Source organism: Ammospiza nelsoni, chromosome 6 (genome assembly GCF_027579445.1).
Source record: "Ammospiza nelsoni isolate bAmmNel1 chromosome 6, bAmmNel1.pri, whole genome shotgun sequence".
NCBI lineage: Eukaryota > Metazoa > Chordata > Aves > Passeriformes > Passerellidae > Ammospiza > Ammospiza nelsoni.
In genome coordinates this window covers 10,134,404-10,150,865 of record NC_080638.1, presented here as the reverse complement: position 1 = coordinate 10,150,865, position 16,462 = coordinate 10,134,404, and the positions used below count along the sequence as shown (strand labels likewise).

The window sequence follows — 16,462 nt, the reverse complement described above, 5'->3', positions numbered from 1 at the left end:
TATATATAATTTCTCCTGCAAATAATGCCTTTTCTTACCACAGGCCCATTTTGCAGTCAGAAATGGCACCTTATATGACACTTTCCTCACAGATTTTGTTTAACTGCATGACCACCTACTTACTGTTAGCTAAAAGTGGGAACTGTTGCTGTGTCTGCTTATTATTTGCAAATAATAACAGTCACCATGAAGCTGTTGCTCCCCTGGGATGGGAAAGCCCTTTTTGTCAGGGAAGGAGGTTGGGTTGTGGAGCAGAAGCAGCCAGAAGGGGCACAGTGATGGAGAAGGTCAGACTGTGACAAAGGGTTAATGGGATCTGTGGGATTTGTGCTGTGGAGAGGTGCTGGAAAGCCATGCTGGAAGGGGCTCATGTGACCTTTGCAGCCCATGTGGCTCAGGTGTTCTGTCATCTCAAACTGAAAGAGGAGAGATTTAGATTGGATATTAGGAAGAAATTCTTTCCTGAGAGGGTGGCGAGTCACTGGAACAGAATTCCCAGAGAAGCTGTGGCTGCCCCATCCCTGGAATTGTTCAAGGCCAGGCTGGAACAACCTGGTCCAGTGAAAGGTGTCCCTGCCCATGGCAGGGAGTGGCGCTGGGTGGTCTTAAAGGTCCCTTTCAAATCAAACTGTTCTTGATTCTCACAAGGCTGTTGCTCTTCACAGCAAAGTGGTTGGGAGGGGGAAGCTGGGAAAGAAAGGAAAGAGACAGCCTTTGTGTGGAACTTACCCCACAGAAATGAGTGAATGAGGTGCCAGCACAGCCTCAGTGAGGGCTGAGCTGCCAAGGATGGCCACCTTCATCTGGCTGAGAGGGAAACATGTCTACACCTCTCTTGAAATCTCCGCATCCTCCTCCTGCTCCTTCCTGGCATGGCACTTGCTGGGCTTGGAGCCCATGCTGGGGACAAGCAAGGGAAAGGAAAGATCTCTTTTTAAAAAGTCCTGCACCCCACGTTGCAGCCCTGATTTCCATTAGTGAGCCTGTTGCCTAAGAAGTTCTGCATTCCTTGTGTGGGTTTAATGTGCCATTTCCCTTTTCTCTTTCAGTGAGGGAGAAAATGAATGTATCTTCTGTGCTCACAGTTAAAGTAGATGCTGGGAGATAACACTGGGAATAGCTGCCACCAGACTAGGCAGAAACACAGCTTGATACAAGTGGAAATCAGATGTGTAGCTATAGTTTATAGAGCTGAATTTCTTTTTTTTTAATGGTGATGACTGTTCCTCCACTTATAAGGAAAAAGGAATGGAGCAAAAGAACTGAAATCTGAATGTCATCTTTTCCAGGCTTTCTTTAAACAACTGTGAGAGTTGGCTGAGGTTTCTGGTGCAAACTCCATCACAGACATGCAAGCAGAGCTCACTTCTAAACTCCTGAGTGGGGCTTACCATAAGCAGCATCCCTTCCCAGTAATAGAACAAAGCATGGTGAAAGGGGCATGCAATTCCAAATGGTGAAGAGGTTACTGCAGGAAAACAGGAGTGTTCCTGATAGGAAAGATCCAATAGGTGTGGGTTTGTATCAGACTTCTGTACCTATTGACTTACTGGCTCCCATTTTGGTAGGAGACTGGTTAAAAAAAAAAGGTGAAAACTCAGCAGACCCCAGCCCTTGTATTTCATTTTGCTTAAAGCAGTTTGAGATGCTTTCTTACATAAAGGCAAGCAGAGTGTTATAATGCCAAACCACCACTAAATCACCTTTCTTCCTTTGGTAGCCTAACTTTTCCCTATCAAAGTCCATTAAGATTACTCCTTCTCATGAATATTTTCCTTTTCTAGACTTTGGTTAAGACTGCAAGTTTTTATGCTTTGGGGTTTTTTTGAAGTTGACTGCTAGTGTATTGCAAGTTTGTTATGATCTATCCTATAGGTTTCCAACCCTCTTTAGTATTTGCCTCTTTCTCTTTTCATATCTTTTTGACAGTTCACTCATTTTCCCACAGGTTTAAGAGTGATCTTATGCATTGTTCACCACCTTTCCACAATTCCTTTTTTTATACACCATGACTGTGAGTTTGTGGTGACCTGTGGCTCTCCTGGGCACATTCTGGAGTCACTGAATGAGCTGGTGATTACCATCCAGAAGAAATGATCATTTGGAAAATGTTAACCACAAGTACCAGGCTTTGTGCAGATCTAAATTTAACCTTGGGCCTTGGAGTGAGGAAGTAGCTTGATTATTCAGTCCATTTAGTTAATAATTCAGTGATCTCACTTGTTCACTCTGTGTTACAAAAATATCCATTCCCAAGAATTGTAAATACAGACATTTTCAAGTCCCTCTGACAAATTGACATGCTGGGAATGTATGATGGGCATATAAATTTTGAATTTAATTAGAGCCTAGGAATGTGCAAGTTTAATTTGCGGAAAAACTAAAAGCTTTAATGTTGTGTGTTTTGTGTTCTAGGCCATTATGGTCAGGTGAATATTGATCATGTTTCATACTGAAAGATTTCAACCCTTAAGAGCTCCTGTTTGGTATTTTTTCTGCAGGGTTTGATGTCTTACTGGGAGACAGTTTTGTTATTCACTGCTTAATTTAATCTTGCTAATGTGATTGTAAATTATTAACTTTCCCCTTTTGAGTAAGCTGTTAATGATTTTTCATTTCAATTTCCAGTGCCGTTTACAGTCCCAGTGCCAACAAAGATACTCTGTCTGCCTTGGATTATCAGGGTCCCAAAAGGAAGCTCTACAGCGCTGTCCCTGGGAGACTTTTTATTGTTGTAAAGCCATATCAACCTCAAGGGGAAGGGGAAATTCACCTGCACAAAGGAGATAGAGTCAAAGGTGAGCACCTAATTCATTTGGAATAAAACTTTTCTCCTGCTAGGTGGGAATTTTATGTAAAAATTCTCTTTTACAAGGGTGGAAATAACCTATATGGTGAAAGTACTCTTATGCATTTGTTTCTTTGCAAGGTATTTTGCTCCTGGTTTTGTTTTGTAACCAATGCATATTTAGCTGCCACTTTACTTGCCTTCAAAGTGCTGCCACAACTCACAACTCTGTGCAGTAATAGCACCATTTTCTCTTACCCAGGACACAGAATTTGCTGCTGGAGCCATTCCAGAGGCACTGCTCCAGGGCTTTAAGGGGTTGTAAACCTGTCAGCTATCTAAAAAGCTCAGGAAGGGAATGGGGGTAAGGTCAGCTCTGCTTCAGGCCCTTTCCTCCAGGAACATTTAATTGCTTAAGTAGAAAATGTCCCCTCATGGGACTTGGGGTAAGTGGGTAGGGAGAACCTCCTGTAAATATAATTTTGGAGGAAGTGTGGTGGTGCATGTGAAATTTCTGTTCAGTACTGCAATTGCATGCTAAGACCAGGTTTAAATGAAGGTCAGGCTTTGTTACTGCTTTGAAGGCAGTCAATACATCCAGGTACAGCTGAAAAAAAGGGAGATAGGGTGTACAGGACTCACCTTCCCCAGAGTGAGGTGTGAGGCTGTGGTTTTGCACATCCAGGTAAAACAGAATAAAAGAGACTTTGTCTTGGACCCATACAAATCAAACAACAGTTATGGAAATCAAACAAAAGGGAATAAATTCAGTGTCCTAAATAAAAGTGTAAAGCAGCTGCAAATTTTCTTGCAAAGGGAGCTACTTATCTCACAAAGGAAGACTTCAAATACCTCCTCCCTTGAGCCTGCAAATGGGAAAAAAATACAGGGAGCCATTAGAAGGTATTTTTGCATTTTTATTTTTGGATGTACTGATTCTGAAGCATTTTTGAGATTAATAATTTCTGTTAACTCCAGCCCTCAGAAGATGTAAGACAGAAATTTGAAGAGTGTTGCACTTAAAGGTAAAACATGCAAAGTTAATTTTAAATGCAAGGACGAAGGGAGAAGGTTAAACTTAGAGTCTGTAGGGCTGAGAAGATAATTTTACAGTTCTCAAGGTTGTTCCCTGATCAGGTAGGAAGCAGTGATTATGATCTCATGGTGCACAAGAGCTAGGATGAAATTTTGGGGGTACTAAATAACTTTCTCCACTCAGTGTTCATAGAGGTCTGGCAGGTGTCAATGACAAGGAATGAGTGGCTGCTCCATGGCAGGTGTTGGACACAGAGATGTTCAATTGTCCTCTTGGATTTAAGGATGCAGGAATATTCTGTTTATGTAGAGGATGAAATAACAGCCACACAGATTCTTCTCACTAGAATAAGACAACTCTGGGAAAAGACAAGACAGAAATTGTGTTTCCTGGCAAAAGAGGAAACACTGCAACAGGTTGCCTGGAATGCTGAATATTTTAGAGGCATTCCCTATCTGGCAGGTGATTTACCTTAGGTTTGATACTATTATATGCAAAAATAATCCCAGAATAAAGGATTTAAATTTCAATGAAATGTTTAATGTTTTTGAAAAATTAATTTTGGAGCCTTGGTTCTAAGTTACGGCAACAGTCACTGGAAAACATTGCAGGAGGGAATTAGTCCACTTTTCATGTTTTCATAAAATACTGTAGCCTATATGGAGACCAGTGATTTTGGGGGGCACTCTAAATGCTGAAATAAAAAATGGAATTGTGCCTGGGGTTTTTTCTTTGTGGGGAAAATTTAAGTTTATTGAAAGTAACTCATTAATTATTACTGCCATTAAAAGGGGGATGTGCCCATCCTACATCAAATCATTCCTGCAGGGATTATTTTTTCAGCTTCAAGTATCTGATTTGCACATTGAATTGAAATCTGGCAGAGTTTTTGCAGGTCCATTTGTTTTGAAGCATTTTAGAGAACTTTGCTGCAGCAAAGTCTGGTGAAGTTTCTACACATGTCAGCCTGCTTTTGGGGAGGGTTTGGGGAAAGAACAAGTGTGCACAGGGATTGTCAGTGTTACTCCCAAGGATGAAACCTTGTGAAATGTAATTTAAGGCTGTTTGCATGGCAGGGCTGGAACAGTGTGTGACAAGCTCCCAGAGCTAATCAAAGGGAAAACTTCCAGAACAAGATCAAATCCTATTTCGTGTTACCATGTCAATGATTCCTCAGCTGCAGCAAAAAATATGTCAGAATGAACACGGCAAGGTCATGGAGAGAACAAAGAGTGCAGGGAAGACAGTGGTGCTTTAAAGAGGTCTCTGTTGTGTAACAGTATCCAAGAAGCTGCTCAAACTTTTTGTGCCAAAAACCCAGGTCCAATTAAATCTAGATTCCCGTCCCTGTTTCAGTCAAAATGTAATTATTGCTAGACAATAAGTGTAGTGATAGGACAAGGAGCTATGGCTTTGAACTGAAAGATGGTAGATTTAGACTAGATTTGAGGAAGAAATTCTTCCCTGAGAGGGGGTGAAGCCGTAGCAAAGGTGGCCCAGAGAAGCTGTGGCTGCCTCATCCCTAGAAGTGTCCAAGGCTGGCTGGACACAGCTTGGAGCAATCTGGGATAGTGGAAAGTTACCCTTTCACTGGGAGAAGGCTGGAACAAGATGATCTTGAAGGTCCCTTCCAACCTAAACTATTCCAGGATTCTGTGATTTAAAAAAAAATTACTCCATGTGAGCAGGATGGGCTCCCTCTCCATCCTCTAAAAGCACAGGCAGTAGAACTCAGAGTCCTCAGTGCTGTGGGAGTGCCAGAACTGCTGACTATAAGGAGATCCTGCATTTTTTCCTCTTCCTGAGCATGAATTCTTGGTACTGGATGTATTTCCTGTCTTTTACAGACTTAGCAAGACCATGGCTCAGCCTGTTTGGGGTTTAGCAACTTGCTCTGAACAGTACTTGGAGGAAATGGGAGAATATTAAACCTCATGGAATTCAATTTTTGCTTCACTTTGGAAACATCCTACTGTCACTGAGAGATGGAAAAGCTTTGTCTTGGCCCCTCTCCTCTGCCAGCTTGGTGACTGCACTGCTCTGTGTAGGACACTGATGCCCAGATCCTGGCTCTTGGGTTGTTTTGGGGAATTCAAACGTGGCCTGGCACTGGCAGAGAGATTGTGCCCCGTGTTCAGGCTGACCCCAGGGAAATGCTCATCACGAGTACATCCCATGAGACTAATCACAGCAAAGATGTAGCAAGGCATTTATTGCAGGGATAAAAACCCAGAACAACATATTAGAGAAAGGGATTACTTGGGAAATGTTTTTATGGATTTTCTTTTTTAACTTGGCAGAATTAGAAGGGTCACAGAGAGGGATGAATTCCTAAGGTCTTGATGAAAAATCAGATGTTTTCATCAGATGGAGATGAAGCAGGATTTGTTGGTTTTTTTCTTTCTAAAACTGGTAGAAGTGCATCAGTGACAATAGTTCACAGTGTGTGATACAAGGAAACTGCTCAGAGAAATCTGTGAATGGGCAAGGTTCAAAGAAATGTAAACTAAACAGAATGGCCTGGTATTCATAGGATATTACGTAGCCTGTACAAAAATACCTGCTGTATTTTTAGTTGTTAGTCATACACACTGACATCATTTGTGTGTCTGCCACTCATGAGAGAGGAGCCATGGCTGCTTGCAAAAATAAATCTGATATCTTTATTTATACCAGAATTGCCCTAATCTTATGTTTGCACATAAATAAAGGAGATCTAGTTTGATTCCTCACTAAACAGTTCTAATAATTTGTTTTTATATATTTTTTTTCTTTCTTCCTTCTTTATCTGAAAGTCCATAGCAATAAATCTGCCGCAATCCAAATGCACACAAACATGTATAAAATATCTGCAAAATGAATTTGAATCAGCTTTTGTCTTCCTAAATTGAATTCTTGCAGTGGAAATTGAGTGGTCTCTTTGATGGCAAAACTCAGAATGCAATGCTCAAACAATTCTTTGTGAGCAAATTAGCAGTTTTCTTGTCCATGAAGATAAAGCAATAGAGAAGGTTTTTGGGAAGGTAACAAGTCTGAGTTCCATGTGCAGACAGGCTCTGGCCACTTCAAAAATAAAAAAAATCAGAATTATTTTCAGAGTCTGGGTTATATTAAAACATACCTAAAATGCACATGAACCATCCTTTACTGATTTAGAAAGAAAAAAACCCACCTGCTTCGAATACTTTGAGAGCATTTGAAGTCTCACCCTGCTCACAGCTTTGTTTGTCGTGATCTCCCCAGATCCTTCTTCTTTCCAGGCTGCCCTGCCACAGCTCTCTCAGCCTTTTCTAGTGCCCATTGTATGGAAAAACAGGGAGTTATTTCAGCATCTCAAATATGCTCCAACAGACTTCCATGAGCCTCTGAGATACCTGTGGTGCAGGCACATCCCAACAGGGTTGTGGTAACCCAAATGCAGCTCTCAGCTCCATTCCTCGGGGTCAGAGGAGCAGGAGTAACTCAGCAGCAGCAGCTCAAGCATCTGCTGTGGGCAGGAAGTCAGTGGCTCTGTGCAGCAGAAATATTGACCCTTGTGACTCTGCTTTTATTTCAGCGTGATCTCAGCCAGCAGGGCAATCCAAATATATCGCTAACATTTTCATTTCTTGTGAAATCCACTTGTAAGTCATTTTGAAAAAGAAAGATTATTAAACCCCTGCTGTGCTCAAAGATATTGCCAACAGACAATGCTTGCGGGCAGGAGGAAAGTTGGTCTCCTGGGCTTTTGCACTTGTTAGATTAGTAAACAAAATACTGGGAAGGGAAGAGCCTCAGAAAGGCTGTTCTGTTTCTTCAAGAGCATTTTGTACCTTGTGTGGGTAAGTGTGGCAGCAAAATTGAACATAAGAGGTTTGCAAGGTATTGTTCAGCTGCTCTTCCACATGAAGGATGAAATGAATGTGAAACAGAATATTCATCTTAGCCAGGTTCACTGGTCTGTTTTGCTTCCTTTCTGTCTCCTGACTTGAATGGTTTGATTTCAGCTCCTGCCATGATAAATTATGGCTCACCACAGGTCCTATCCTAACTCATTCCTTCAAGCTGCTTGTGCCTGAAGAGCAGGACAGAGTGGTGCTGTCAAAATGCAGACAGACTTGCTTCTGCTCCAGCAGGAGAGTTCCCTTTGCTGTCAGAGGCCATGGGAAGGGATCAGGAGGTAAAAGCATCCACAAATCCCCTGTCATCATGCTTGGCTACTTTGACACATCCTTGCTTGAGTAGTCAGCAACTGGCCTGGATTATTCAGGGGACAGGAGCACCAGGAGTCAGAGAGGAGCTGGGAGTGCACCAGTGTGGTGCAATGCAACACTCCAGGCTCTGCATCTTGGTTGGTTTGGTGAAAGAGCCTAAATGAGGGATGTGGGACTCCAGGCGGCTGTCTAAAATGCAGTTTATTCCATCCAAGATGTTCCAGCAGTCCAGGGTCATGGGTGACAGAGCCTGTGCCTCCAGTTCTCAGCTCCAGCTGCAGGCAGGCCTGGAGACCCTTTGGTTTTGCTTCCATTGCATTACACACTTTTCTTTGCTGAGCATCTTAATACAGTAGAACCAATCTATACCTTAACTTTTATCTATAGCCTATCATTGTTGTTGTTATCTTATTGTATTTCATATTTCTGGTGTCCTATCTTAAAGTCCATACCTTCTTGCTGGTCCTATTATGCAGCTCTTCTCTGCAGCACAGTTCCTCATGGTTTCCATAGGGGCTCCTCCTGGGCTCTCGACCCAACCCCCTTTTATCCCAGAGCCCTTCATGAGCTACAGCTGCTACCCAACCAAGGATCCCACAGCTGTAGCTCATCCAGAGCAACAGGACCCACCTATCTAATACATAGGACTCTCACTACATATATATATTCACAAGGACTCCTTTATAACAATACATATATTCAGGCCCCTACATTTCCCCCCTTTTCTTTTAACAATTTCTCAATTACTCAGTTACAATATCCATATCTGTCCCAGCTCTCAGGCTGCCACAGCTCTCGGCTGTCCGGGGGATTCCATACCTAATACATATATTCAGGCCCCTACATTTCCCCCCTTTTCTTTTAACAATTATACAATTACAATATACGTATCTGTCCCAGCTCCCAGGCTGCCACAGCTCTCGGCTGTCCTATCTTCCACTGTCCCAGCTCTCCGGCTGCCACAGCTCTCGGCTGTCCGGGGGATTCCATACCTAATACATATATTCAGGCCCCTACATTTCCCCCCTTTTCTTTTAACAATTATACAATTACAATATCCATATCTGTCCCAGCTCTCAGGCTGCCACAGCTCTCAGCTGTCCTATCTTCCACTGTCCCAGCTCTCCGGCTGCCACAGCTCTCGGCTGTCCGGGGGATTCCATACCTTCTCCTTGGCTGCATGTTCTTTATCACGTCGGGGTCACCAATTGTTGTTGTTATCTTATTGTATTTCATATTTCTGGAGTCCCATCTTAAAGTCCATACCTTCTTGCTGGTCCTATTATGCAGCTCCTTTCTGCAGCACAGTTCCTCATGGCTTCCATAGGGGCTCCTCCTGGGCTCTCGACCCAACCCCCTTTTATCCCAGAGCCCTTCATGAGCTACAGCTGCTACCCAACCAAGGATCCCACAGCTGTAGCTCATCCAGAGCAACAGGACCCACCTATCTAATACATAGGACTCTCACTACATATATATATATTCACAAGGACTCCTTTATAACAATACATATATTCAGGCCCCTACATTTCCCCCCTTTTCTTTTAACAATTATACAATTACAATATACGTATCTGTCCCAGCTCCCAGGCTGCCACAGCTCTCGGCTGTCCGGGGGATTCCATACCTAATACATATATTCAGGCCCCTACATTTCCCCCCTTTTCTTTTAACAATTTCTCCATTACACAGTTACCATATCTGTCCCAGCTCTCAGGCTGCCACAGCTCTCAGCTGTCCTATCTTCCACTGTCCCAGCTCTCCGGCTGCCACAGCTCTCGGCTGTCTGGGGGATTCCATACCTTCTCCTTGGCTGCATGTTCTTTATCACGTCGCGGTCACCAATTGTTGTTGTTATCTTATTGTATTTCATATTTCTGGTGTCCTATCTTAAAGTCCATACCTTCTTGCTGGTCCTATTATGCAGCTCTTCTCTGCAGCACAGTTCCTCATGGCTTCCATAGGGGCTCCTCCTGGGCTCTCGACCCAACCCCCTTTTATCCCAGAGCCCTTCATGAGCTACAGCTGCTACCCAACCAAGGATCCCACAGCTGTAGCTCATCCAGAGCAACAGGACCCACCTATCTAATACATAGGACTCTCACTACATATATATATATTCACAAGGACTCCTTTATAACAATACATATATTCAGGCCCCTACATTTCCCCCCTTTTCTTTTAACAATTATACAATTACAATATACGTATCTGTCCCAGCTCCCAGGCTGCCACAGCTCTCGGCTGTCCGGGGGATTCCATACCTAATACATATATTCAGGCCCCTACATATCATAACTACTATAATTACCATATTCATGTTACTGTTCTCCAATCACTAAAAGTTAGCACATTACAGTTTAAGCTAGAAGTTATTATTCAGTTTTCTTGCAGTGTAAAATTCTGAGACCATTTTTCTACTTGTAACTTTGCTGACTTGTTTGCCTGTGCTCTCTTTCTGCTTGTTAAAAACATCTTGTTTGAGGTGAGTTTATCCTTTGCTCTAAGCCATGAAAACCCCTTCTTAACTAACACACCTTTTGCCTCCTTGGTTTTCCAGTAAGACTGGCTCAGCAATTCTTTTCTTCTATATCAAAACTTGCTTCCATCTCTATTCCTTCATCAGACTCTACATTCAAAAATCTTTCTGCTAAGCACACATATCTGTGAGACTTTCTTGTCAAACTTTCATCCTTCCCAACAGCTTGGGCCCCCTTCTCTATTAATTCTCTCTGAATTTCCCTGATTTCAAGTTTGGGCATCACTATGGAGAAGGGCAAACTTGACTCTCACTGCACCTTCCTCAACAGAGTTGGGGATCAGAGGCTGGATTTCTGCAAAACCCAAATCAGTGCAGATTGATTTCTCACGCTGTTTTCATCTCGCCCTCACTATCTCAAAACTATTTCACAGACACATAAATAACAGGGAAAAGGTGATCTTCATGGAAACTATGGCAAGGGGGGAAAAGCTCCCACAGAGGGCCAAATGTTGAACAGCACAGCTCAGTTCTATTTCAACTGAGCCATATTTCCTCAGATTTAGAGGATTACATGCAGCTTATTGTGTTTGTAGGTTTGATGTAGGGAGTGGTTGCTCTGTTAGTTGCCCCAGTCATCTTCTCACCCCGAGGTTCTTCTCCTGAAGTGCTTGCTTGCACTGTTTCTTTCCTGGGAAAGCAGAGGTGAGAAAAGGTGAGGAGCTGTTTTAAGTCAGGATCTCTGTGTTATCTCCCTAATGTGGTCAGCTCCCATAACTCAAGCTGGGAAGGAACTGCTGCATTTCCTTCTCCACCACCAGGAATGTCTGTAGGGCCACAGCCCAGTGTGAGGGCTCAGGTCAATTAGCCAGAGTCATTAACTGCAGATACTTCCAGGCTGTGGGTGGAGTGCCCAGGAAGGTCTGTGTGTGTGTGCTGGAACCCTCCCTGTGCCTGGCAGCAGGGTCAGGGGCACTGAGCTCCTCCCCACACTGCTGCTCTGACCTCAGGCTCTGTCAGGCTCCCTTAAGGACATCTCTGGGAGCCAGAACCAGGAGACAAAACAGGCAGATCCTGCTCAGCATCCCTCACTGAGGCAGGGAGGGATTGCTGTCAGGAGCCAGAGTCAGAAAAATTCCTGTTTTTAACAGAGAGCATGATGAAGCTGTAACTCGTGCTGACCATCATCATGTTGTATGGAAAGTCTGTTTGCACCAAAGAATCACGGAAATCCAGGGTGTTTTTAGGGATTGGGATGGACCTTAAGGGTCATCCAGTCCCAATGCCCTGCTTTGGACACATCCAGGAATGAGACACCACAGCCTCCAATAAGTATTCCTGCATTCCTGTCTGTCGTTTGGAAGCTCTCCTGCCAAAGACAAATAATTCTGAAAATTTACATCAGACAACAGACATTACAGCAAGGGAAAAGCCTAAATCACAATGTTAATTATTTCTGGGAGAAAAAAGTCAGGCCTCTACCAATTAAAAATTAAAAATCTCCTGTATTTCAAAGAAGAAAATTTAGAGAAATTTTACCTTGGGACACAAACCCAGAGTTTTTACATCAGCACAGGCTGGTTCAGCTGTTAATTTTTCTTTTCAATGGATTTCCAACTTTATACTTTACTTTCATTCTGTTGATTTTTCTTTTTTTTCCTGCTGGTTACAGAAATGTTCTTTTTTCCCCAAATATGGTCTCTCATTCCCAATCCATATGATTATTTATTTTCCCAATAAAGAAGAATGCAGTTTATCCAAGCACTAAAAATTGATTTAGATATTACAAAGACATTTTAGGTACAGGCTGTAACAGCTGTAAAGACATTGGCCTCATTTTGGCTTTAAATTTCCTTGACATTTTTGCAAATAAGGCTGCCTGGAAGAATTTGCTCCTGGGCCTTTCAGTATCACAAGGAATTTAGAAAAAGTAGTCACCATAATTTGTTTGGAAAAAACATTTTCATTTCTTGTTGGGGCATGGAGGGAGCTGTAATGTGGGAGGATACGTGTTCTGTGTTCTTTTGATTAAAAATATTTTGATGGTATATTGAGTAGTTAATCTGTTTGAGATTAGAATGCTATATTCATATCAATTACAATAGATACATTGCCAATAGACTTAAATTTGTAAGAGACAAAGCATTCTATGCTCTATTCTATTAATTTTATAATATATAATCTTGTAAAATATTCTACATATTTAATTTTCTGGCAGAATCTCGCTGATTTTAAGTACAATGCTTTAAAGACAATAAAATACAAGCTCCTGATTGTCACCTGCCTATCCATGTTTTCCTGTTACTCACTTGTTTGGTGCTTATCCAATTTTGCTTTGCAGTTTTGTTCATATAATTGGACACAACTCCTCTTTTAAACCACACTTTTGTTGTGAAAAGATGTCTCAGGATACCTGATGTTACAAGAACCTTTATTTCACTCTTACAACAGCAGATTCTTTTTGTAATTCAGGTTGTGTGTGAAGAGCATCTGACCTGGTTTTGCCATAGCAACCACACCTTTTGATTTTACCAAAAGAAAAGTGAAAACCACTGGAAATTAGAAAGCCTTATTATTAATTTTGGGAAAGTTGTCCTTTCATTTACCATTGTTTTGTCCTTCAGCAGGGAAAACATTGATTTGAAAATCTCTTGGTGATAACAAATTATCTGTTACAGTGAATCTCTTAAACAGTGTTGGGAGAGCAAAGATAGAAATGAAGACCTCATTCTAAAAAAACCATTCATGGGTACAACAGATAAATTACATTTTTCTATTTATTCTTTAAATTCCCCACTTTGGAGTGAGTGAAGTGTTGCCAGTTTTTATAGATCTGTACTTTATTATAGCCTTGGCTCATGCTGCAGAATTTCTGATTAATGGCACCATGTGAGGGGGAGGAAGATCATTTCAAGGTTTTAGGGGATGCAGAACTATCTAGGGCTCAACTTCTGCATTGGAATATGAGCTTGTCCCCCACATCCACAGCAATTTGTCTGTCTGCACATCAGCTGAACCTAGGGCTGTCCCTCACTTGCCTCTTGTGTCATCTTTGTGCCTCTTGCAGCTCCAGCAGGATTTTCCTCCTTCCTCTGGCTTTTCCTCCTTCTCCTGGCCCCCAGCAGGAAGTTTTTCCCAGAATGCTGAAGGCTGCCTGCATTCCAGCAGCACTTATTTCACCCTTCCATTTCTTTTCCATGGATGTTATGTCTTCAGGCAGGACTACATGTGTTTTTCCTTTGCTCTGGCTATTAGTGATGGCTAATACTCAATAATTCATATAATAATGGGCTAAAGTGGGTCTGATTCTGCTCTGTAGGAATCCCTTTTTACCCTGCACTCACAGACAGTGTTCCAAGGCAAATTCCATTTCCCAAAAGTGTTGATTTGCATCAGCTGCTACTGCCATAAACACATGAAATCACTCCATGGGTTTGAAATGCCCAACTTCGTCCTTACAGTGCCTCTCTCTTTCTAGAGCTGGAATTGGGAGTGTCAGCAGATCTGACAGATTAATAAAATACCACATTAGGAAAGTCTGTCTCAACATCTAAGTAGTTTTTGTTCTGAGCATCTTGCCAGTTTGTGGAGTGAAATCCAGGACTGAGATTCAGTGCTGAAAACTCCTCTCAAAAAAAAAAGCAAGCTAATTATTGGCAACAATAGGACTCCCACTGTCTCACATTTGGAAATTTCTTTTGGCTGGAGTCCTACACTCTCTTTTATGACAGAAATTAAACCACTGTACAGTTGGATTCTACAATGATTCTAATATATATTTATATATAGGTTATTAACTTTTCCTGGTTCCTTATCTCATATCTAAGAAATGCTTTCTTTTGTGAGCAGCTGTTACATTGCTAAAAATGTATTGGAAGCTGCTGAATTCCCCATTTATATTGGATGGATGATGTTTTATGTAACACTGAATTATCAGCTGGACAATGTGTGTTAGTTAATGTGCACAGGCTTTAAATATTTTTAACAACACCTGTTGTTAAAATACAGTAGCATTTTTTTTTATTAATTATGCCCCATGTTTATATTTTTTTAAAAGACATGCTAGCATTTTTAAATTCAGCTCTATTTTCAGTGTAGAATTTTGGTGTCATCCAAGGTCAGTGCCCTCCCCCAGTATCCCATAACTTGCTAGGTTTATAGAAGTTATAGGTTATAGGTTTTCTCATATATGTCAGAAAGGTGCTTGACAAATTGTGCATTTGGGACCCCTCCAGGTGTAGGACTTTTCTTTAATGGATATTTCCTGGGACTTAGTATGTTCTTTTCACTGTGGCGGTGTGGAAATGTGCAGTTCATGGCATCTCTCTCTTGGAATATACTATATTAAAAGGCTTAAAAGTGACATATTTATAAACATTTTGCTGTCAAATGCCTCTGTTAATAGATGGCCATGCTCTGTAAGTGATACCACAAATAGCTGAGTATTGCATTAATAAAACCCTGGTAAACATTTACTTTCCAATGCAGTTTTACAGCTCCTGGTGTCTCAAACCAGACTGCTTTCACCTTACCAAGAATTGTTTTTTTTTGCAGCTCTGATTAATTTAATTTTCATCCTGCTTAGTACTAGTGCAAATCAAGTTCAGCTTCAGTGCCCCTGAGTCACAGCAGCTGCGCTGATCCCGAGTTCAATTGCAGCCAGGCAGGGACCAGGGTTTTAAAGTCTGGCAAGGTTTTAACAGTGCCAGAAGTGCTGGTATTGAAGACCATCAAAGCAGCTCTCCTTTATGTCCCTGTGCACTGAGATACCCTGCAGAGGCAAGATCCCAGGCACTGGAATCCCTCAGCAGAGAGATGGATTTGGGCTGGTTAGCCTTGATTTCAGCAGGGGCATTGAGGCTGAGCTGGCACTCGGTGGATGGAGCTGGGCTGATTTTGGGAAGCTCTGAGCACCTGTGCTGTGTGTCTGATCCAGATTCCCAATCAACCTGGTTTTGTTGAGACCTTTGTCTCAATATTAATGTACAGCATCTTTCTAGCAGTACATTTATAGTCCTCTAATATATAGTAAACATATAGTGGTTTGCAGGAACTTCTATAATAATAATTTAAACACCATAGCAAGTATTTTTAGGGTCCTTCCATCACCATAATTCACCTCCAGTTGCTTACTTATACAATTCTTGCTCTGCAGGCTTTGTCACAATCCTTTCTGAGTCCTAGAGTTAATATCAAGATAATTAGAAGTGCCAGATAAAAGCCTCTTCTCCTATTGACAAATCGTTCTCCTCCATATTGTTGTTTTCTTCTATAGAGAGAAAGATCATTGAAATGTTTCAAAAGGCATCTCCATTGTAGATCTCACCTATGGGAGGTTCAAGTGTTTGCTGTGTATTCAAACCCTTAAATCACATTACTCAACCTGCATTGCAAATCCCTGGAGCTACCCACTAAATCAAATAACATGTTTCCTTAGGAGGCAGGAAAAACAGGAGATTTCAAAATATGTATTATTAAAATCCATTTCAGTGTGGGTGCAATTTGACAATGTGTTCAGCACTTCATTTCAGCAGACAAGACAGTGGGTTTTTTTGGTAGTGGTATTACCATGTATTTATCCTTGATTAATCCAGCAGTGAGAACACTGAAAATGGAAACAAGGAAACTTCTGGTATAAAAAAATAAATTGGGGAGTGGTTACAAAGACTGAGTAGAGATGGTCCTGCTTAAAAGTTACTCTGTGTCCATTTTGGGGGTACCAGCATTAGTTATTGCACAGTGTTTGCTAGTTGTCTGAAGGTGTAATGCAAGAATTGTGTATTTGTGTGAGGAGGCAAAGTGTAACACTGCCTGTGTCTGCCCTGTTTAGTGCTGAGCATCGGAGAAGGCGGATTCTGGGAAGGCAGCACCCGGGGACATATTGGCTGGTTTCCTGCAGAGTGTGTGGAAGAAGTTCAGTGCAAACCAAATGAAAGCAAACCAGGTAATCACATCAAGCCCCTGTT

General features: G+C 41.9%; 1 protein-coding gene across 1 annotated transcript in view; it reads left to right on the top strand.

The window, feature by feature from the left end:
* SHANK2 (SH3 and multiple ankyrin repeat domains 2) overlaps window positions 1-16,462 on the top strand; it is a 260,064-nt gene that overhangs the window by 83,606 nt on the left and 159,996 nt on the right. Inside the window, exons 13-14 of the mRNA XM_059474299.1 lie at window positions 2,629-2,798; window positions 16,327-16,440. Coding sequence (XP_059330282.1) covers window positions 2,629-2,798; window positions 16,327-16,440 — 284 coding nt within the window. The remainder of the gene's footprint in view (window positions 1-2,628; window positions 2,799-16,326; window positions 16,441-16,462) is intronic.